Below are 20,004 nucleotides of genomic sequence, written 5' to 3'. Positions count from 1 at the left end.
CAGTGGGGCGCGCCTCTGTATATGAAGAACTGCCAACGAATTGTATAGTTGCTCCTATGTGAGCATCATATCACAATCCACCTCCCTGCAAGCCTCGGAATGAGAAACCAACATATGTCCCGTTTTTGCTGATCGATGTGTTTGTCGAAATTCCTAGCGTGATTCTTGACCAATTTATTCTCTCTACGTCGATGACCCGAGGAACGAATTCTTTAGTCCTGTAGGAAGCATCTCGCGCGAAAGCTGTTAGATTGGTATATTTTCGCAAGCAGGCACCGAGATCTTACCGCTTGTCGCATTTGTTAGACCCGATTTGAATTGGACTGATTGACTCGCGGATGCTGTACACCTTTCAAGAAAGAAGTACTGCCTGAGTGCCTGGCGCAGGAACTCTTGGCGCGCTGCCACAAAGATTCCGACTGCTCTTCTCGTCTTCGCGCATCAAATGTACCCATACCATCTTTTCCTACCTATGTAAAACTCTTTGAGGATAGCCGACACCTTTACCAGACTACACAAAGAATAAATATTAAGTAGCCAACTGCAAAGATGGTATGCCATTCCCTAAACCCATCGGTTGCGACTCGAGAGCATATCGCGAGAGTAATACCAGCCATGGACAACTCGACCGCTATCATTATACCGAGTCCGACTGAGGATGTACCGTTCAAGAGCCAAGACTAACGTTGTTGTTCTTATAGTCGGACGGAGAAGAGCCTACCTCCCCCGTCGCCGCCGCCGATGAGGTGGAAGTCTCTGGAGATACCGGCGGTGCTGGTGGTTCCATGTCTGTTTTGGATGCATTGAAAGGTACGAAGTGAGCCCTGTCAGCTCTATGCGCACATATCTACACATCCCCTCCACCTAGCCAAATACTGACGAACCACCAACAGGAGTTCTTAAAATCGCCCTCGTCCACGACGGCCTAGCACGAGGTCTCCGCGAAGCAAGCAAAGCCCTTGATCGTCGCCAAGCCCATATGTGCGTCCTCAACGAAGCCTGCGAGGAAGAAGCATACAAGAAACTTGTCGTTGCTCTGTGCTCCGAGCACAAGATCCCGCTGATCAAGGTCCCTGATGGCAAGATGCTCGGCGAGTGGGCTGGTCTCTGCGTGTTGGATCGAGAGGGTAATGCACGAAAGGTCGTCAACTGCAGCTGCGTTGTTGTTCGGGACTGGGGTGAGGAGAGCCAGGAGCGAAGTGTGTTGTTGAACTACTTCCAGAGTGAGCAGTAAAGGGTTTGCAGACAGGCAAGAGAATAAGGTTCTGTTGTTGTTGTTGTGTTTGGAGTATGGAGTGATCGCAGCATTCCTCTGTGTTCTGCTTTCACGTTCCTGGCACGATTGCACGGACAGCACGAGACAAGAGACTTTTCTTTCAGCTCCGTTCAAGGAATCTACACACTCGATACCCAATGTCTTACAGTGGATTGAGGGTACTTCAGTCCATCCGCTCTCAATACTTCTCTTTCCAATCGCACAATGCGGCATGGCTCAAGCCAGTGCTTGTGCAAGATGCGACAAGTCAATTCAAAATATACCGGGCATCATTCCATTTCTTTCCGTCCACACTGAAAGCTTCGTATGAAGCAGAACCGAAAGATTTACTTCCTGACAGAAAAATCGGTATATACCTTGTACTCTCTGGAATTATGTTGGTCTCCTCACATCATTTCATCGTTCACGCCTTGTAGCATCTTTCAAACTCGTTAGTACTATCTTCGTAGAGTCCCTAAAAGGATGAGCAGCTTGACTTTTAACGGAAGATGTCCAAATCAGAAGAGACAAGAAGAGATATAGGGAAAGCAGATGTGAACACATTGGGTGGGTATTAATCGTGCTATGCTAGTACACAATATTGCCACTATCGCTCCTTTCTCTCCCTACCTGACGCTCCGAGAACTTGGCATTAAAGTCAAGCTGCTTCACAAACCATGCGTTGTGTAACTTCCACTCCTCCTCCGGATCCTCAAGCTCAATATCAAATTTGAGCAAGAAGTTTGGGACCAGCTTGTAGATTTCCAGCAAGCTGATATTCTTACCGATGCAGGTTCGGCTACCAGCGCCGAACTGAAACATCGTGGCTTCCATCTCCTTCCGCTGGGAGGATGATGCATCAAGCCAGCGTTCTGGTACGAATTTGTCGATGGGATAAGCGGTTGGATTGGATTGTGGGACGAAGGTCGGCTCGTGCCGGTGTATGACCCATGCTGAGCAGCCGACGATAGTGCCGGCTGGGATGTGCTCACCACAAATCTCGATGCCGCCTGGTGGAGTGATTCGTTCGAGTGGAAGACCAGCAGCGGGATGAACACGCATTGATTCCTTGATCACTGCGTCGAGATACGGTAGAGTCTGTGATTCGGACCAAGTTACTAGACCAGTCTCGCCTCGCCCTACTCTACCATGGCGCATGGCCTCGTCGAGCTCGTATTGAAGCTTTCTGTAACACGCAGGATTCTTTAGAAGGTGGTAGAATACAGCTGCCAAGGAAATGGCAGTTGTCTCGGAGCCAGCAAATGCCATGCTCACTGCCATGGTGAGTACACGTTGACTTGTCATGAACTCCGGCCTTTGTGCCTGTGCCTTGAGAAACATGGATAGTAGATCTCCGCGACCAGGTGTGCTGGCTCCAGATGGTGCTTTCTCGATCTGGTTCTCCATCTCAGATAACCTCTCCGCCATTCTTGCTCTCGCAAATTTTGTGACTGGAAAAGCGAGAGGCTTATAGCCGAGCTTGTCGAGAAACAGAACGATTGGGTTCTTCAAGAGCAGGAGATCCAGAAATGGCATCTGACCAACCTAGCAGAAGTTAGTACGCGGGTTAGCACCTTGCAAGAGGAAGTACTTACGGGTGCCACATAGCTGAACAATCTCCCGAGGTATGCGATCATACCATCAATATCCTCGTTCTTTTCTACAAAACCATGCTGTTTGCTGTACGTGATTTGACCGATAACATCAAAAGCGAAGTATTGTAGCCACAGGGCGAAATCTGCAACTTTTCCTGGGGCAGCATAGACCTGTCTCGTACGTTCCAGGAATACGTCGATAACCTCATTGACGTTCGGCTCATATTGAACCAGAGCACTCATCGAAAAGGCACTATTGACAGATCGTCGAAGGTTGGCATGGTAGGCTTCGTCTGTCGTAGAAAATAGGGATGGTAGCCGTTTACCTTCGAACGTTGCCTGTTGAGGCGGATAGAACCCCGACTAAATAAGGGTAAGCAGATGGGTCATTGTCGAGGGGTCTGCTCACCTTTACAAATCCCTTGTTGAGACCGTAGATGGTCTTGATCGCAGCTGGATCAGAAAAGGAAAGAGTATTGGGTCCAAGTCGAACTATGTTTCCAAGCTGCCGGTGTAATCTGATCTGAGTGATATCTGGTCTTCTCTTGTATACATTGATAAATCTCCAAGCATCTGTGAAATTGGCTAGGAATGGCCCCGGATATTTGTTGAGACCCTTGTCGAAATAGTTTCGAAGCAAATATGCAAGAATAAGAGCAGGAACGAAATAGAGCCAGTAATGGCTAAAAGCAAGCAGGATTGCCTCAATCATGGCGATGGTTTCAGAATGGTATGAGGTGCCCAGGACTCAAGACGATATCGGGAAGGTCATTCCATATGTACTGCCAGTGACAGACATGATATATCTATCTTCATTTTCGGCAGTTCACGTCAAACACCACCAAGGAAATCTGGACAACACAAGAGTGGTCCATCGTAGGTTATCTGACTTACAAAGAACGTTCCTGACTGGTCCGGGGTTGGTGTCAATCACTATAGTTTGAAATCCGGAGACACGGCGCGCCTCCCTCGTGCTGTTTCTCTCTGTTCTTCAATTGCCGATATCAATGTGTGAACTTTCAAGTGCCCACGAGGGAGCAAGAAACAGTTGATGCAGCGGAGTCAATGGTCTGGAGAGGCTGACAGTAAGTCGCAATTGATACTCGGCAATTGCGTGGTCAACAAGTGCCGATCCATGCGATGCAGCCTCATTGATTGTAGCCTCAGGCATCCTGTACCTGGAATCAGTATCATGCACTAACACTTGGCTTTCAGGTCTCGCCTTCTAGTGTGGCACTATATTAGAATGCCTATCAACGCTGTACGGTTCAACGTGTGCATGGGCTATGAAATTGCGAGTGAAATCCTACAAGTCGCATAATCGCGTCGAGTGTCGAACCTGGAAATTGTATTCATTTTGAGTTGTAGAAAGCTATAGCTTCCACATTCGTCGAGGCCATGCAGCATTTTCAATAGCATCAGGCACAAGCATCTATGGCAGAAATCCTCCCATATACGATGCCTTTCGCATCCGACAAAGGCGCCAACAACAACAAGAGGAACATCCTCGGTCAACACCAAGACTGATCAAATGTCTAGATGACGATCATCAGTCTGCAGGAGGCGCCTTTTCTCGTGGTACAGTCTGCAATGATCGACGAGAGGTAAAGATACGACGGGGGGGCATGGACAATTTGGCGTGTAAGTTTGCTGCATGTTGCAGACTTCGTAGTGGAGTTGTTGGCTCATCGGCAGTTATGAAGTCGTGGGACGCTTAGTTTCCGCCGAGAGCAGGAAACGCAGAAGCATCGTTGACAGCGACCGGTTCGGACCGGCCACGGCCTCCACGACCAGCACCTCTGTCTCCTCGATCACCACCCCGGGGTCGGTAGTCGCCATCTCGACCACCTCGACCTCGACCTTCACCTCGGCCTTCACCACGACCCTCGCCACGACCCTCACCACGACCTCGACCACCACGGCCAGCTCCTCGTCCACCTCGGCTCTCTCGTGGGGGCTCCTTGAAAGAATAATCGATGTCAAGTAATTGTTTCTTTGAGGCTCGTTCACGTTCTCGCTTGGCCTTAGCCTCACCAATGAAGTAGGTATCTTCCTCCTTGGCCTTGTCCAGAGCAGTAGCGTTCTTCCACTTCTTGTTCTCCTTGGAACCTTCGTTTGGAGCACGAGCTTCTTTGAGACCGAGGTCTCCCATTTTCTTAGCAGCTTGTTGAGCAAGGTAGTCGGCATAGGATACGCTGGTGTCTTCTGGCTCAGGCTCGGGTTCAGGGATTGGCTCATCTGGAACAGCGGCGTCTTCTTTGATCTCGTCTTTCTTGTCCTCCTGAGCAAGAGCTTCACCTTGCTTCTCATCTTCTTGCTCACCCTCTCCAGTCTGCTCGCCCCAGCCATGAGCCATTTGTTTAGCATGATCACTATAATGATTAGAAAGCCTGTCGCACTGCTTCGTAGCAGACTTACCCTCGACCAGTTCGATTTACGTGTCTGTCACCACCACGTCTTGGCCCACGAGGACCTCGACCACCTCGTTGAGTGCCTGGTCCGCTATCTCGACCTCTTACCACTCCATCAGTATTTTCGACTGGGTGATCTCGGTTGGTGTTCGCGTTGACTGTGTTGGGGTTGTTTCGAGCATTGGTACGGTCTCGAAAGCCTGTCTCAAGTTAATTCTAACATCCGATGCCAGACACAATGGATGGCCCACGTCGGTTGTCTTCAGAGAAACCTCCAGTTCTTGCTCCGGCGTCGCGTCGAGGAGCGCTATCAGTCTTCTCTACGGTGGGCGCATCGCGCTTGCCAGATCGAGGTTGAGGCTTATCTACTGTCTTGGTTGGAGGCTCGGGCTCCTTGTCAGAATCATACTCATGATCATTGCCTGCGGTTGGGTGAGTCGTTGGTCAATCGTCGATATTATCCTGAGGTCCATACCAAGAAGCTCGTACAAATTCTAAAGCACGACTTGTCAGCTTCAGGTCCTCAAAGCAAGAACAAAAGGTTTGACGTGTCCGAACTGTTGAACGGTATTACTGACCTTGCTCTTGACCTCCGACATGATGCCGAATAGAGCGCCTTCCCTGAAGGCTTTGCTTTATATCCGACTCAACTCGGTAATTTATAGGAGGATGTCTCGACGGCGACCTTGTCCAACGTTCCGGACAATGTCTAGTCGAGTTTTAGAAGGGCACTTGTTGGCTGCTGGTGAGCTAGAAGGTTGACGATGGTGTCCAATTGCTATTGTTTTTTCCGGCACCGATGTGCGCTACATTCGTCACGATGCGCTAAAAGTTCGCCAAGCTCGGCGGCTCACGTGATGCTGACGAGGTTCCAAGCATTCGAGTTCACTGCCAGTAGTGGAAAGGTGTGCATCCAATAAGAGTTGGAAAGATGAGACTAGATACTTCCCTAAACATTTCCTTTGTGCCTTTGTACTGAGGCAAACGCCTTAGGGAAGGTATATCTGGTGCAATAGAGCACCAGTATCCTTCCCTGTTACCAGACACAATATCATACCCTTATGCCCGTTTCACATCTTCAACTATAAGTCGTGTGATGAGAAACTTCGCGAGGCTCTGAAAGATTGTAGTGTATTTGAACCTGGATTCGAGTCTAGAAAATATACGGAAACGGTATTTCCTCTGCTCGGTAATGATATCAAGAGGATAAATTATGTCCTGGAGAATAAAATGTTCACCTTTACACACGTTGAACTTCTTGCTCATCAGCAGATTCGATAGAACCATAGCGCCTTCGCTAATTCGCACTTTTCTAAAATGACCAAAGACACCACTGCTCTCGAAGGAGCTCCACCAATCATTGTTCTGTACGCCCCATCCGACTCTACCTTCTTGAGGCTGGGAGCCCACTGAAGGGATTCGGGAAGTGCATGGATGCGCTGAGACCGAATGGATCAGCATCGAGCATAGGGTCATAGTCGAACGGAATTGACGACAAAGGGTTGCCTCCGTCACTTGCCGTTGTGGCTGTGGCTGGTGGTGATGCTTGCATGCCCATACCAGGATGACCCCCAGTTTGCGGCGGCAATCGGAAGTTTGGTATGAAACTATCTGGATCCACGTCATCGCCGTCGACATCGTCAAGCATATCAACTTGTGCGTCGTATTCCTGGTCTGTACTAACGGATTCAGCCTAGGACGAACACAGCTCTCGAGTAGGAAAAGAAAGGGATGGGTAGGGGTAGACTTGCCGAGCTGATCATAATGCTTCTGAAAGGAAGCTGGATAATATTGTGTTTGTGTCTGGGAGATTGGTGCGTGCATAGATCTTCGTGGGTATGACTGCCCAATCGTATTCGCGGACATGCTTCGGTTGTGCATTCGGTGTTGTTGATGTTGAAATGCCTGCTGTGGTACAGCCTGCATCTGGCGTGGAGGGTGTTGAAATTGCCGTGGCTGCAGGTCACTTGTCGGGGAAGCCATTGCTTGCATAGGATAACCAGGTGACCTTGTTGTTGACGGGGAGGAACGCTGTGATGGTGGAGTAGGCTGTGTAAGTGGTGAGTTCATTGTCTCGCCCATCAAATTTGTTCGGGCAGGTTGGTTTACAGTTTGGATAGGTGGCGGGGCCATTTGGGGTCTTTGCTGTCGTGCGTTCTGCTGTCTATTCAGCATCGCCTTTTGCATCGGCAAAGTTTGACCTCCCATAGGTCTGTTCCTGACGGGTCCTAGATGGGGACTGCCCTTCAATCGCAGCTCGCCCTGTACATCAATGCCTAGTATGATTAGCATCTAAACAGTGGTAGAGTGCTGTACTTGCCCTTTTCAAGGAGAATCCGCTCAAGTAGCGAGTTCTTGTATCTCAGCATAAGACACTCGTCCGCAGCTGTGCGATGACTTTGCTGTAAGTTGGCGAGGTTCTCTTCATGTTGCTGGATCGTTGTTTCGAGCTGTTTGATATACTCAGTACGACGCTCTCGAAAGGCTGCTTGTGCTTGTCTATTCCTCTGCTTCCTTTCCTCGGAAGTAGCATATATCTTGGCAAAAATTAGCTGTGAAGTTCGGCGACTTTCAACAACGTACAGGCTTTCGACCTCCTTTTCGCTTAGGCACAGGAGCTGGCTCTTGTGAGGTAGAAGTTCCTTCATGCGGGATGGTCGCACTCTCCGGCTCGGGAGAAGACGACGACTCTGATTCAGGAGTTAGAGTATCGTCTATTGGCTCAATCTTGGGCACAACATGGTCGATGTCTACAATTGCAGCTGTGACGTCGCTGATTCCCATGGATCCCATTTCAATATCTATTCAACGCCAAACTAATGCGTAGTACCTGGCATAAGCGCGACACAAGGCTGCTGCAGTAAAGGGGTACTAGGCGCGACGCAACGATAAGCGTGGATGAAGTGAAGTGATTTTCGATGTTGATGTTTGATACTGACACACAAAAAAGAGATAAGAAAGTTCTCTCAAGTAATGAAAGGCGGAACTGGGAGCGAAGCGTAATGGTATCAGCTAATGAAAATTTGCACGGCAAGGGACGCGCTGGGATATTAAAAGAGGGGCGCTTCCCTACTTCAAACCTACGAGTACGACTTCCTTTCCAAATTACTCAAAGCTCCAATATTTCACCTGCTCAGAACCAGTACCAGAAATTCAAAGTGATGCAACCGAGTTTTCCATGTCCAATACTCACTAACGTTCCTCCTTTCGGACGGCACTCCAAAGTCGTTGTTTTGCCAGCTGAATCTCCTTCCGTATGTTGTTCTCATCACAATTACGCAATTGGCTGGATAGTTCACCATCGTATTCAGTTTCTCAAGCCATCCTAGCTGTTCGCTAGCACAAGGCCGCCGAAATGATCGACTTGAGCTCAGAAGTTCCGCAACCACTCAAATTCCGTCGGAGATCGCCAAACCTGGTTTCCCATGCGCTCCCCGCAATTGAAATTTTCATTTTACCGCTTCCGATGCCTGAAAAGAGGGTAGCTCGTCATCCTGCAGCTTGCTGCCAAGCCTCTAGAGGAGGCTGATCCAACCTCAAACAGCATAGCACGACCTGGTCAATCAAACCATCTCCGTGGAAGATGAACTCGTCGACCACATTCCCTTCATGTTGTGTTTTCTCTACATCTCAAATACCCTGTTGTCGGATCCGTAAGTATCCCAGGAGCCGCACCCACGACCCCCTTTGAAATGGATCATTGCAATGTCGTCTCGAAATGAAATGTCACGTTGAGCTGAGTATGCTGACGATTCGTGTGCTTGAGGCCGATTGGTCTACGTGCTCCGTTCTATGCCCAAGTTCTCTGCATCACGAGGACTGCCACAGCGGACCAGCAAACCCATTCTAGCTCCGAGAGCAGGGCTCAATCAGCTGATATCTACGTGATAAATTGGAGAGGTTGGGAAGAAGAAAGTTGACGACGAGGCTGAGGATGGGGAGAAGAAGGCTGGTCAATCTGATAGCCGTATGTGTTGTGTACTCATGGTCATTGACAGGAATGAGCCGTCGGTCCTTCGATGAGATCGTGGCTGCCATGTGCCATGCGGTACTGGTGAAATCTCGCCCTCTACTGGAAATTTGCGTCACGCGGCTAGCCCAAGCAACAAGCAAGATGATCTAGCGAGGATATACATTTCAGAATGGTCCGAATTGTTCCATTTTCAGAGCTCAGACTACTAAGACACAGCTTGTTTTCATCATGAGGCAACATGGATAGCTCATTCAGGATGGACCAGAGCACTCTTCCAGTGTGGTATTCGAGGTAACGAAGTTTTGTGTCTAATTATTTACTTTATACAGTCTGTTACTTTGCAATGCGCGAATCCATGTTTAAAAGACGCTTTGCTGCTCAATTTCTTCCATTCTGTTCCAGCTTTGCCAACATCTGCTTTGAAAATCCAGTGATGCAGGTGAGCGATGTTCTGAACAACAGCTAATATTAGAAGGACCTACAGCATTGCACCTTACTGCTTTCAGACATCGCATGGAGTCTTTGATCGTGATTGCCTTGCCTTGCCAGACAAATGGCCTCAAAGACCGATGCCCGTCAGCTCTCTTACCACATAGTTGTGTTGTACCATATTCATCGCTGCTAGAGGCTGCAATTTGGAGCATGACTTACTTTTGGAAGTTCTTCTATGCCAGCTTATCAAGATGAAAACTCCATGTAAGTCTAGCAAAAAGTTGGACGTTAATACAACTGACACCGTCTAGCTATGATAAAGAAGTCAGACATTTTCCTACGACAGAGCTCCGAAACACGAACAAGACGATCAGAGTCTACCTTTCGGCCTCTCGGTGTGATTCATCCTACTCCTCTTGAGCCGAAAGTGCAACCTGCCCTATCAGCTGACGGGCTTCGAGAACGGCTCAGTCGCATGTTCGATGAGAATGTAAAGCCTAAGAGAAGACAATCTACTGATTTTGCAGGTGCAGTACAGGCGAGTTTGCAAACTCAGGGAGACGCAGCAAAAGACCGTAGCAGTGAAGTCTTCAGCCATCGTTCAGGTGCGGCGAGCATTCATAGTTTGCCCTTGAGAGATGTGCCGGTTAGGAACTCCTCACTTCCCGACTCCACGCAAGCGAGTTTGCAAGACTTTCCATCATGGAAATTGCCCCCTGCAGCAGCTGCTGGTCGAGCTATACCTCCTCGAGGAAGGGCTGACTCTCCAATCAAAAGATTCATTGCGAAAGACTTTGTTTCATCTGACACGGCTCGACCAATACAATCCCGTACCTTCATCCGTCCTAGTCCTCCACTCAAGCTGCTCGAGCATGGCAGTATCAACCATCGACGAATACAACTGTCAACACAATTGAAAGCTCCGTTATTCGTTGGTGGAGGAACTATTGAAGGCGAGGTCAGGCTGACCATCAACCAAGACAATACCAGAGACCGATCGCGACCTCTGCTGATCTCGAAGTTGTCTGTGGATGTCGTTGGCCTAGAAGAAGTGAGTGACGGCAGGAAATAGGTCTTCCTGGCTCTTGCGTCCAAGCTCTTTCACGAAAAACATCCACCTCCACCAGCGATCGCAAGCCAAGAAGCAGAAAGAGGGCCTGAGCTGTTCTGGAAAACCAAGCCAGGTGTCGCATCAGTTCCATTCTGCATTGATCTGCCTTTGAACCTCGGTCCGCCACCATATCAATCAAAGAGCGCAACTATCCGATATGCACTGCTTCCCACACTTGTCGTGAAGAGTGACGGGAGTAGAGGAGTCGTTAGCCAAGTGTGTAACATCCAGATGTTAACAGTCTTCGATCCTTGCAAGGCTCTCGCCAGTCTACCAAGCCCTCTGGTCGCGACTGAGACGCTGAGCCTACCCTATTTGCCTGGTCCACAGTCAATTGCACTGACAGCAGGATTGCATCGGCAGATATGGGTTAGTGGCAACTCAGTATTTGTGGACATCCACATCATTAACAAGTCTCAACGCACACTCAGAAAGCTCGAACTCCAGCTTCAAAGGTCGACACTGTGGTACACCCACGCAGCTGCCGAAACAGGAGCGAAGAACGCAAACCATCTTCGAGTTCCAAGAAAGCAGGAAAACGACATAGTAAATTCAACTGTGGTCAAGAAAGCGAAGCAATGGAATGGCACTCCGCCACATACTTCTGAAGTCAGGACCTGTCACATTCAGGTTCCTCATGGACATGTCACAATCAGCACGGGACGATTTTTCGAGGTCAGATACTTTCTGAACGTGATTGTGACTGTAGCCATGTTCAAGACAATCACGGTGCAACTACCAATCACTTTGATTCACATGAACTCTTTGGATGTCATGCCAAACGCGCTTGCTCAGGTGGCTGCCTCGATCGAAGCCAAACGATCCAAGACATTACCAACCGATCCCAACCATCCTTTGTATCGGCCTTATTATCAAGGACAAGCTTTCGTGGCTCCACGAAAACGAAGCCTTGAGCAGACACAAGGTGCCCACAGCCGCTGTCAGAGCACAGCAAGTGCTAGGTTGGAAGAGTTGAAACGTGAACTCGACAAATCTCCTCGAAAATATCAATTTCACCATCAGTGCAGCAAGTCGGAGACCTTCAAGGACCTGCTAGCTTCTTCAAGTGCTGAGCATAGTAATTATTGCTTCCACAGCCATGACTCAGATTGCTACCACTGCCACCTGATAGACTTGGAGCACAACAAACGTCCCTCAACCTCGAATTCGCAGACTGGACCCAAACTGCCACGACTACAGGTGTCCACCTCTGGTCTAGGCTTCACAGAGACAGAGCTCTCAGATTTCACAATCGACAATTCTCCACCAAAAAAGGTAATGCTCAGTGAGCAGGAGCGTAAGATGATTCACCAGCAAAGAGAGCTGCAGCAGCGAAGCGAGTGGACTGGAAAGCAGAATGATACATGTCAAGCAGCGTCAAGACTGCCGTCTCGACGTGGACGAAGCAAAGCAGCGATAGTGCCTAACGCCTCAGCCTTGCTTGACGTACAGATTCGTCGTGCTGAGCCGCATGTGATTGAATCGAGGGTTAATACCAAGCAACGCAGTATGACAATCGAGTCGCCGTTGCGACCAAGCGCCAACTCAAATGCTCAAGGAAATCGAGCTAGCACCAGAAGAAGAGCCAATACAGGTCCACAACTATTCACGTCGTTCGCTCAAGCACCGGATCATGGGACAACGGACGTCAAGCCTGTACAAGATGCGCGACAGCTGGAGAGGATGTCGAGCAAGCGGAGAGGAAAACTGCCTGCTGATGACTTTGTGTTCTCGCAAGAACAACCGACAGAGGCGAAAACGAGTGCAAGACCACACTCGCGAAGGAGACAGGTACAAAAGCGGGAAGTTGAAGATCGGCTGATGAGGTGAATTGCACGTATTGAATCAGCAACGGACATGGGAGGATCGAAATTCAGACGCAGTGAATGTGCTGAGTGTCCACGAGCGTGCACATGTATAGTTCCATGACATTCGCTAGCAGATTGCTTATCAGGCGAGCTCAGAGACAAGCGCTGAGCCAAGAGGATAGCCTGGATGCTACCATCGTATGCTGCATGAACGGTTGGCAATTGGTGACCGGTAGCTATTATGATGTATGTTTAGATCAAGTTATAGCTCAAAACATCCTCACCCAATTTATGCAATCAGACTTGAAGGTTACCCGGCGCCTTCTACCGTCTCGAGCCATTCAACGTCAATGATCACACCAATCCTGCTCTATTAATAATCTCCAGCCTCCCAACCAAATTCTGCACCCTAACTTGATCATCCTGCTCATCCCTCATCAACAATCTCTCAACCTCAAACAACCGCACCTGAGACGACTGTTTCCCTCCCTCTCTCAAACTCCTCGGCTGAGTCCGGAAGACGTTCCTATCATCATCCGACTCAAGCTCGCTAAGCTCGCTACCACTATGACTATCACTATCACTATACGAAACTAGCCGTTTCTTCTGCAGCCCCGACCCCAGCCCATACACAACAGCTCGTTCAATAGTGCCATCGTAACCGATGCGTAGCAAGCCCACAGCGCCGCTCTTCCAGACAATTTTCATGTTCCGCGCGTCATTAGTTTTGCGCTCGAGAGTTTGGATGTTGTGATGAGCGGTCTTGGAGGAGGAGGAGAGTGCAATACTAGTATTTAGTCCTAGTACGTGTCTGAGGTATTCGATACCCTGTCTCCGATACCACCAGCTCTGCAAGTCATCACGCACACACTCGGTGAATCTGTGTAGATCCTGGTTGTTTGTGGAGATGTTCGCGGCATTCACGCCCATCGTCGGAGGTACATGCTGTTGTTGCACCGGCGCCTCAAGATCCTGCGTAACGTCGATGCCAGAGTCGTCTTCGAAAGTGTCTTCGGCAGGAAGGTGTTCGTTCCCTGCCTGTTGGTTGTTGTTGTTCCGCGTGCTTGTGTCATGATTGAGGGTCACGGCTGCATCGTCCATGAGCGCGTCGGGCAGTGGTAGGTAGTGCTGTTCGTGGAGATCGACGTCGATGTGTTTGGGGACGTTAGTCCAATGGACGCGGAGGTATGTTTGGTTTTGGTGTCGGAGTTTACGAAGGAGGAGAATATAGCTTGAGGGCATGTGTTCGTTATTTTGTCTTTCTTCTGTATGGTTTTGCGGTTTGGTAGCTTGCACGTCTGCTGGATCTTGGAGTGTGTTTTCGTTGACATGAAGGAGTTCTGGCGTTGTTGGATGTAAGTCAATCCTCACCCCGAGCATCAGAGCCTCAAGTCCATCAGCATTCCGCCGTTCTGGTGCGGTGTCTGTGAATGGGAAGGCGGTAATTCCGAACGCTAGATTGTGGACTTTGACGTTATTCTTGTGGTTCAAGTGCTCGATCGCGTCCTCTAGTCTTTTTCCTATGCTGGTCGCTTCGGTGCCGTTCGCTGTGTCCTCGTACACCGAAGCTGCAGTGCTTTTACTGCTCGATCCAAATCCATGTTCTCGTGTCTGTAGCCACTTCTGGACCCTACTCGATCCGAGCAAGGTGGTACTCAGTCTCTGCTTTTGTGCTCGTAGCTTAGCGATTTCCGCGCGAATGTGTGCGATCTGATCGTCTAGGCGTGCTTCAAGGTCGTTGGTTGCTGCAGTCTGCTCCATGATGAGTGCGGATCAACGCGCAGCGAAGGGCTTGTATGTTCTCGTGGTAGCTCCCAAGTAGCAAAGATCGGGAGTCAGTACCATTCCTTGGTACGTAGTTGTGGGAAAATGCAGCTGCTCTGGTAAGAGTCGCGATAGATCAAGTCGTCATGTTAGCCAGGACGCGCTCTTCAAACACGCGCCGTGGGGAGAAAAGTACGCGCACCGTCGGCTAAAAGAGGATTTGCAGGGGCCCCGAGTGAACCTGAGAAAACCTGAGAAAGGCCAAGGAACTCGTCCGGATCTAGCTGCTGACTGTATCAACTAGTGTATATCGCTCGGCTTGACTGCTACATCAGATTTAGTATGATGGAATTGCGAGAAAGCGTCACAAATATGTAGTTTGACAGGTTCTGTTCCCTCTAATTCATACGACTTAAGACCACGAGAGCTCTCACCGACCTGACCCTGATCTGTAGAGGTAGGACTACAAGAGCTGAAGCATGTCCGATGCTCTAGCCCAATATTTTGGTATAATTGTCAGAGATCCAAGTAGCCTCGCCAAGATTCTGTTCGTTCGTGTAATATTATTGATTTGGATTGTCCATCTTGCAAAGCACAACCTAATGAAAAAAAGAGATGTCTGTCAGTCAGTCTTGGATTTCATTGATCGTACATTCGTCCTGGCTAAACTCTAGATATATGCCAACCTCATGGAGAATAGCCAGTCTAGCTATTCACTCTCGTGTAGCCTTCTGGGTTTATTCTCCATGCTCTTAAAGGCAGCGCTTGCAATGCCAGTGCCTTTCTCTCGATATACATCCAGAAGGTGATAGCTCCAAGAACCACAAAAACGATATTAGTAATGTAGTATCCGTCCCTGTTGATTATGCAAGTACCACCTCCTTCTATGCAAAGATGCTTGTCGGCTTCTAATGCGCAAGAAAGGGCGCTTGTGATAGGTGTCTTGCCTTCTGCCAGGGTCAATTTCGCAATTTCAGCTGCGGTCGGAGGAATGCAGGTCGCGCTTGTAAAAGTGTCGACCAGTTTGAGTACGAAATATTTTGGAAACGTACCTCCAAGATTGGAGACAGTAGCAAGCAAGGTCATGTATGTGCCGCCGATAGCTGGATCAGCCACTCGAGCATGAAAAGCCGATACCGCGACGAACATGACGGTGTTCATGAAGGTGCTGTAAACGTGCTCCACAATCACAGTCAACAGATACCACAGTGGTACTGCTTCGCCAACAGCTGTAGGATAAATCATCACTGTGACCTGTGCAAAAATGGCAGCTGCCAATCTTGCCACAAAGGCCCAACACCACAACCGTAGGGGCGTATATTTGGTTGACCATTGTCCTGCGTAGTATCCCAGTCCGATTTCGAAAGGAAAGTCGATTAGCACTACCAACGCCAGGTTGGCTTGGCCGAAGCCCTTGTCCAGAAGCTTCAGGTTCGTGACTGAGTCGTTTGTCACAAAGCCGAGTTTGGCGATTAGGTGGATAATACAGATCGTAATGATGTTCTTGAGCTTCAATACAGCCCACATACTCTCGTAGACTTCGCGTATGCTGTCTCGTTCTTTTGTCTTTTCCTCTTTCTTCAATATCGCCAGGCCCAATGTGACGACGAGGTATGCATAGCCCCAGAAGGTCATATAGCCACCCAGCGTCAACAATCCGTAGTCCTGGGGCATTTTCCTGAACCACGTGTTCGGAAATTCAGGAGCTTGTAAGGCCAGGAAAACGGTGTGTGACAAGAAAGAGCCAGCAGTCAAGCCAACTGTCTGTGCAGTCGAGGCGTAGGCGATGTTTTGAATGCTCAGTAGAGAAATTGCCCATCCATCTACTGCAATATCTTGCGTCGCGCAAAGGAAGACAAGGAGAAACCACCAGCCAGTAAAGTTCCAGACACCAGCACCGCCGTTTTTGCCCGCAGCTTCCATCATTGGGTCGATCTGACCACCGAGGTAAATCATGGACAAACCTGAGATTGTCTGTATGGGTGTGATCCAGCTCTTTCGTCTACCAAACCTTTGCGACCAGACCTGACGAATAATGTTAGAACACTCTAGTCGTGCTAGTTTAGCCCAGGAGGGAACTCACCGCATCAACGATTGGCGACCATAACAGTTTGAGCGAGTAGGGGTATATTGCGAGTGAAAAGACGCCAATTTGGCCGTATGATAGGTATTTCTTTAATAGGAAAGGCACCGAACCTGAGGCCAGCCCCATCGGTATACCTTGCAGGAAGTAAAGCAGGCATAACAGCAGAAAGTTGTGTTTGTCCTGCGTTGGCAAATCACTGAAGCTCGTCTCGACTTGCGCAGGTGTCTGAGGTGTCAAGGGAGGAGGATCCTGATCCAGACTAAAGTCTTCCCTTCCTATGTAGGCTGCTTTAGCATCCTCAGGTCCTACTACATGTTTTCTCCTATGCTCAATCATTTTGCTGTCGATGTGACCGTTACCATTCGCTACATTGCCATTCTGCTTTGTGTTGGTATTGATGGTTAAATTGTTTTTACTCTTCTGCTTCCGCGCCCTCCTCTGCATCTGGGATTGTTCGGGATCTAAGGGGTCGTGCTCCTGCTCTTCTCCCGACCAGTCTGAAAAGTCGTCGCTGTCTAGTTCGAAGTCTTCTGGCTGAGGTTGGGAACTACCCTCGTGGGCTAACGAGCCTAATTCGATGTTTGGTGAGGTGTTCGAAAGGAGTGACTGTCGTCTCTGTTGTTCGTGGTGTTTCGCAACATGCAATGGTAATACAGAGTTTCGTGAACTGGAAGGGTTGAAATGAGTGAAGGAAGGGACAAAGTTGTCTCCAAGGGTATCAGGCATCAAGACAAGGAACGTTGGAATGGAAATTGTGTCCTTCTAGAAGAACAACAGGCAGGAACGGAGAACGATCAGTGGAGGAAGTCCAATTCGTCCTAGCTCCAGGAACGCGTATCAATAGGGTTTGTGTGACGTGGGTTTGAGAGGAGGGAGTTTCACGAAGTGCTCAGGCATTATATTTCTTTCCAGAGCAGGGACCTGCGAAGGAGAAGACGGTCTACACAGCTTGAAAACATTGCAGAAGAAGTATCCTGGTGTTTGCGCTGATAGTTGGCGCGGCCTGTACGCACTATCTGCGCCTGATACTAATGGCTTGAAATCCTTGCTCGAGCTAAGCTCTTCCGAGAACATATTAATCACGTGAAAGTAGAGAATTCCTGCTTGCAAACCACTCTCGAGCACTTGTTCCAACGCTGTCCACCAACCAACCAACCAATGTCAGTAACAACGAAGTGCGAGCTTGAGAGGCCTCGAGGCCGACCTGACGAGGTTCACTTTGCATGAGCTATGGTGTGATGATGGTGGTGGTGGTGGTGGTGAGCATGTCCATCGCTTGCCTCGGCAGCCCTCTTCCCATACTTGCAACATTGTTCGTGCCTGTGTAATCGTCAGCGTGGCCCCAGAATGATCTGAAGGCGATTTACCTTCGAAGGTTGTCGAGACGAGGGAACTTCCTACGACCTGTTTCGTGTTAGCCAAAGAACCACCTTTACCAGGCATGCATTTAGGGCTGTGGCTGGACGCCAGCACGAGTTCCAGAGGTGACTTACATCCTAGATGCTTGTGTTTGCATTCCATATGCTCGTGCTCTGGCCGGTGGCTTGCCAAATGACGCCTGAAATTGGAGCCTTCAGCATTTAGCCAGCGATGACAGATTGGACAGTGTGCCATATTCGCTCCTGTGTGACTCGCTGCGTGTTCATCGCGTACTTGTTTGTACATAAAAGATTTGTTGCAGCCAGGGAATGTGCATTTCCATGGCAGCTCATCGCCCGTAGTGTTCTCAGATGCTGTCGCAGGCGACTTGGAGTCTGCTTTGGATGGTACTGCTGAGCTTTGTGTATATAGTGGTGCCAAGTGCTTCTTAGATATATGTCCAGTCAATGCAGCCTCGGTGGCAAAAGTCGCTTTGCATGCAGAGCCCCATCTGCACGAGATTGTGCCTTTCAGTGCCAGATGACTATTCTTGACATGCTTCTTGAGATCGTCAGTCCGTGCAAAGGTTTGTCCACATACGGAGCCGCAAGGCATGAGCCATTGACACGTCTTACCAATCTTTACAGGTGGAGTCGACGATTTTGGCCGGGCTGCTTGAGCAATCTCTCTCTGTGTCAAGTTTGTCAGCACTTGCCCCGGGTTAGTGCTCTGTTCCGGAACATCGAAATTGATTGGTGTGAAATTATTCACGTTGGCTGCAATCATGTTGAGGTCTAAGTTGTCAAAGGCTTGTACATTACACATCTGTTGAAACGGTTGTTCGTGCTGCTGCCAAGTGTATTGATTGCCGGGTAGCAAAGGATCACAGCCAAAAGAGAAGCCATATTGCGGGTCAATGTGTTGTGGAGGATGGAATTTAGGAAGAGGATCAACTATGCATGGATCAGGAGCGCAGTGGTGCGCCTGCTGAAAGGTCTGCCAGTGGTCTAAATCCAGATCAAACTGAGCCTGTGGCTGCAACAGAGCATCCAGGGCCATTGCATCGTCAATGTATGGAGGGGGAGTGCATCTCTCGTCGCACGGCGTAATATGTGGCATGTAATTGTTCAAATCATGGAGCTGCATCTCTGCATCCGCCGGAAGCATTGGCAACGGCGCAGGGTCGAAACATTGGCCACAGGTGGTGAAGCAACTCTCCCAGCTCGTGTGGTGGTCCTGAGGACAATCTTTTCGTTCGTGGCCGTTCTCCTCACATTCCTCTTCGCATTGGTCGCAGTCTTCATCGCACTTTACCGGGGTCCCAGCTTCATGCATCTCGTCGGGACTAGAAGGGTGGCCGAGGTGATGCTCCTCGAAACACTCATCGCAATCATCCAGGCATTCGTCGCACTCTTCATGCTCCGTCACAGAGCCTTGACAGCAGTAGTTAGTGTTACATTTCTCACCTGCGGCATGATTGCCATCACAGCACTTCTCGTAATGCGAGTAGTCAGTATACTTGTCGATCGATTGCTGTAATTGTTGTAGTTGCTTGAAATCGACACAATCGGGGTCATTACAATCGTCCATGTGCAGTAGTGACGGTGATAAGGTTGGTATCGTCTTGTCCTTTTTACAACCACAGTTGACATCTCGCGGACATAGATCCATCTTCTGCTTCGTGCCAGCCATGATCTGCATGGATTTCTGAGGCCGTGATGGTCTCACTGTCATCGTGTCGGTTTATGGTCGAACCTGATTGGCTATTGGGCCGAGGCCGAAGGCTGTGATGATGCCTCAGGATATTTCGTTAGATTCTCAACATTACTTGACAGCTTAGCAGCTAGATGATTTAATGATCGTGTAGAGATACATACAGTCTCGGACACGAAGCGATGGGAACGTGATATTGCATTGAATATTGTAGGCAGTCAGACTTCCACGACATGTGAGAAACTTTATTGAGAAACCGAACGATGAGCGACGCCGGCGGGTCGACGCGCTAGACCTTGTTCTTGTCACGTGATACTTGGAGTATAGTATCACTTTTTTAACTGCTGAAAATTATTGACTTGACTAAGGACATTGTAAGAGAAAGAATTAAATTGCACTTAATACATGGATGAAGAAGCCGCTACAAAGGCTTTTTACTGTACAAAGACGAGCCAGTCCGTTGGCGAACATTTGGAATCTGCAAGCATGAGCTGGAC

At 49.2% G+C, this 20,004-nt stretch overlaps 8 protein-coding genes across 8 annotated transcripts; 2 read left to right on the top strand and 6 right to left on the bottom strand.

Moving 5' to 3' along the window:
- Window positions 1-615: 615 nt before the first annotated feature.
- Window positions 616-1,234, top strand: RPS12 (40S ribosomal protein S12; the record flags this gene model as incomplete). The annotated part of the gene is made up of 3 exons (XM_064898242.1): window positions 616-660; window positions 702-810; window positions 894-1,234. The coding sequence occupies 3 exons, from the start codon at window positions 616-618 to the stop codon at window positions 1,232-1,234; spliced, it is 495 nt and encodes a 164-aa protein (XP_064754199.1).
- A 609-nt stretch (window positions 1,235-1,843) lies between these two features.
- Window positions 1,844-3,562, bottom strand: LTR64_003891 (uncharacterized protein; the record flags this gene model as incomplete). The annotated part of the gene is made up of 3 exons (XM_064898241.1): window positions 1,844-2,800; window positions 2,851-3,213; window positions 3,260-3,562. 3 exons carry the CDS (start codon window positions 3,560-3,562, stop codon window positions 1,844-1,846), a joined length of 1,623 nt encoding a protein of 540 aa, XP_064754198.1.
- A 1,002-nt stretch (window positions 3,563-4,564) lies between these two features.
- Window positions 4,565-5,860, bottom strand: LTR64_003890 (uncharacterized protein; the record flags this gene model as incomplete). The annotated part of the gene is made up of 5 exons (XM_064898240.1): window positions 4,565-5,222; window positions 5,269-5,461; window positions 5,513-5,683; window positions 5,737-5,755; window positions 5,840-5,860. The coding sequence occupies 5 exons, from the start codon at window positions 5,858-5,860 to the stop codon at window positions 4,565-4,567; spliced, it is 1,062 nt and encodes a 353-aa protein (XP_064754197.1).
- A 1,686-nt stretch (window positions 5,861-7,546) lies between these two features.
- On the bottom strand, window positions 7,547-8,054 carry LTR64_003889 (uncharacterized protein; the record flags this gene model as incomplete). Its single annotated transcript, XM_064898239.1, has 2 exons — window positions 7,547-7,798; window positions 7,845-8,054. 2 exons carry the CDS (start codon window positions 8,052-8,054, stop codon window positions 7,547-7,549), a joined length of 462 nt encoding a protein of 153 aa, XP_064754196.1.
- A 1,863-nt stretch (window positions 8,055-9,917) lies between these two features.
- LTR64_003888 (uncharacterized protein) lies at window positions 9,918-12,607 on the top strand (the record flags this gene model as incomplete). Its single annotated transcript, XM_064898238.1, has 3 exons — window positions 9,918-9,930; window positions 9,978-10,717; window positions 10,739-12,607. 3 exons carry the CDS (start codon window positions 9,918-9,920, stop codon window positions 12,605-12,607), a joined length of 2,622 nt encoding a protein of 873 aa, XP_064754195.1.
- A 332-nt stretch (window positions 12,608-12,939) lies between these two features.
- Window positions 12,940-14,346, bottom strand: LTR64_003887 (uncharacterized protein; the record flags this gene model as incomplete). The annotated part of the gene is made up of 1 exon (XM_064898237.1): window positions 12,940-14,346. The coding sequence occupies one exon, from the start codon at window positions 14,344-14,346 to the stop codon at window positions 12,940-12,942; it is 1,407 nt and encodes a 468-aa protein (XP_064754194.1).
- A 708-nt stretch (window positions 14,347-15,054) lies between these two features.
- LTR64_003886 (uncharacterized protein) lies at window positions 15,055-17,161 on the bottom strand (the record flags this gene model as incomplete). The annotated part of the gene is made up of 2 exons (XM_064898236.1): window positions 15,055-16,374; window positions 16,433-17,161. 2 exons carry the CDS (start codon window positions 17,159-17,161, stop codon window positions 15,055-15,057), a joined length of 2,049 nt encoding a protein of 682 aa, XP_064754193.1.
- A 502-nt stretch (window positions 17,162-17,663) lies between these two features.
- On the bottom strand, window positions 17,664-19,528 carry LTR64_003885 (uncharacterized protein; the record flags this gene model as incomplete). The annotated part of the gene is made up of 4 exons (XM_064898235.1): window positions 17,664-17,755; window positions 17,803-17,828; window positions 17,929-17,993; window positions 18,089-19,528. 4 exons carry the CDS (start codon window positions 19,526-19,528, stop codon window positions 17,664-17,666), a joined length of 1,623 nt encoding a protein of 540 aa, XP_064754192.1.
- Window positions 19,529-20,004: the final 476 nt, after the last annotated feature.

The sequence above is a fragment of the Lithohypha guttulata genome (assembly GCF_036872675.1).
Source record: "Lithohypha guttulata strain CCFEE 5908 chromosome Unknown scaffold_3, whole genome shotgun sequence".
In the NCBI taxonomy this organism is placed as follows: domain Eukaryota; kingdom Fungi; phylum Ascomycota; class Eurotiomycetes; order Chaetothyriales; family Trichomeriaceae; genus Lithohypha; species Lithohypha guttulata.
This window is presented reverse-complemented; position numbering and strand designations above follow the sequence as displayed.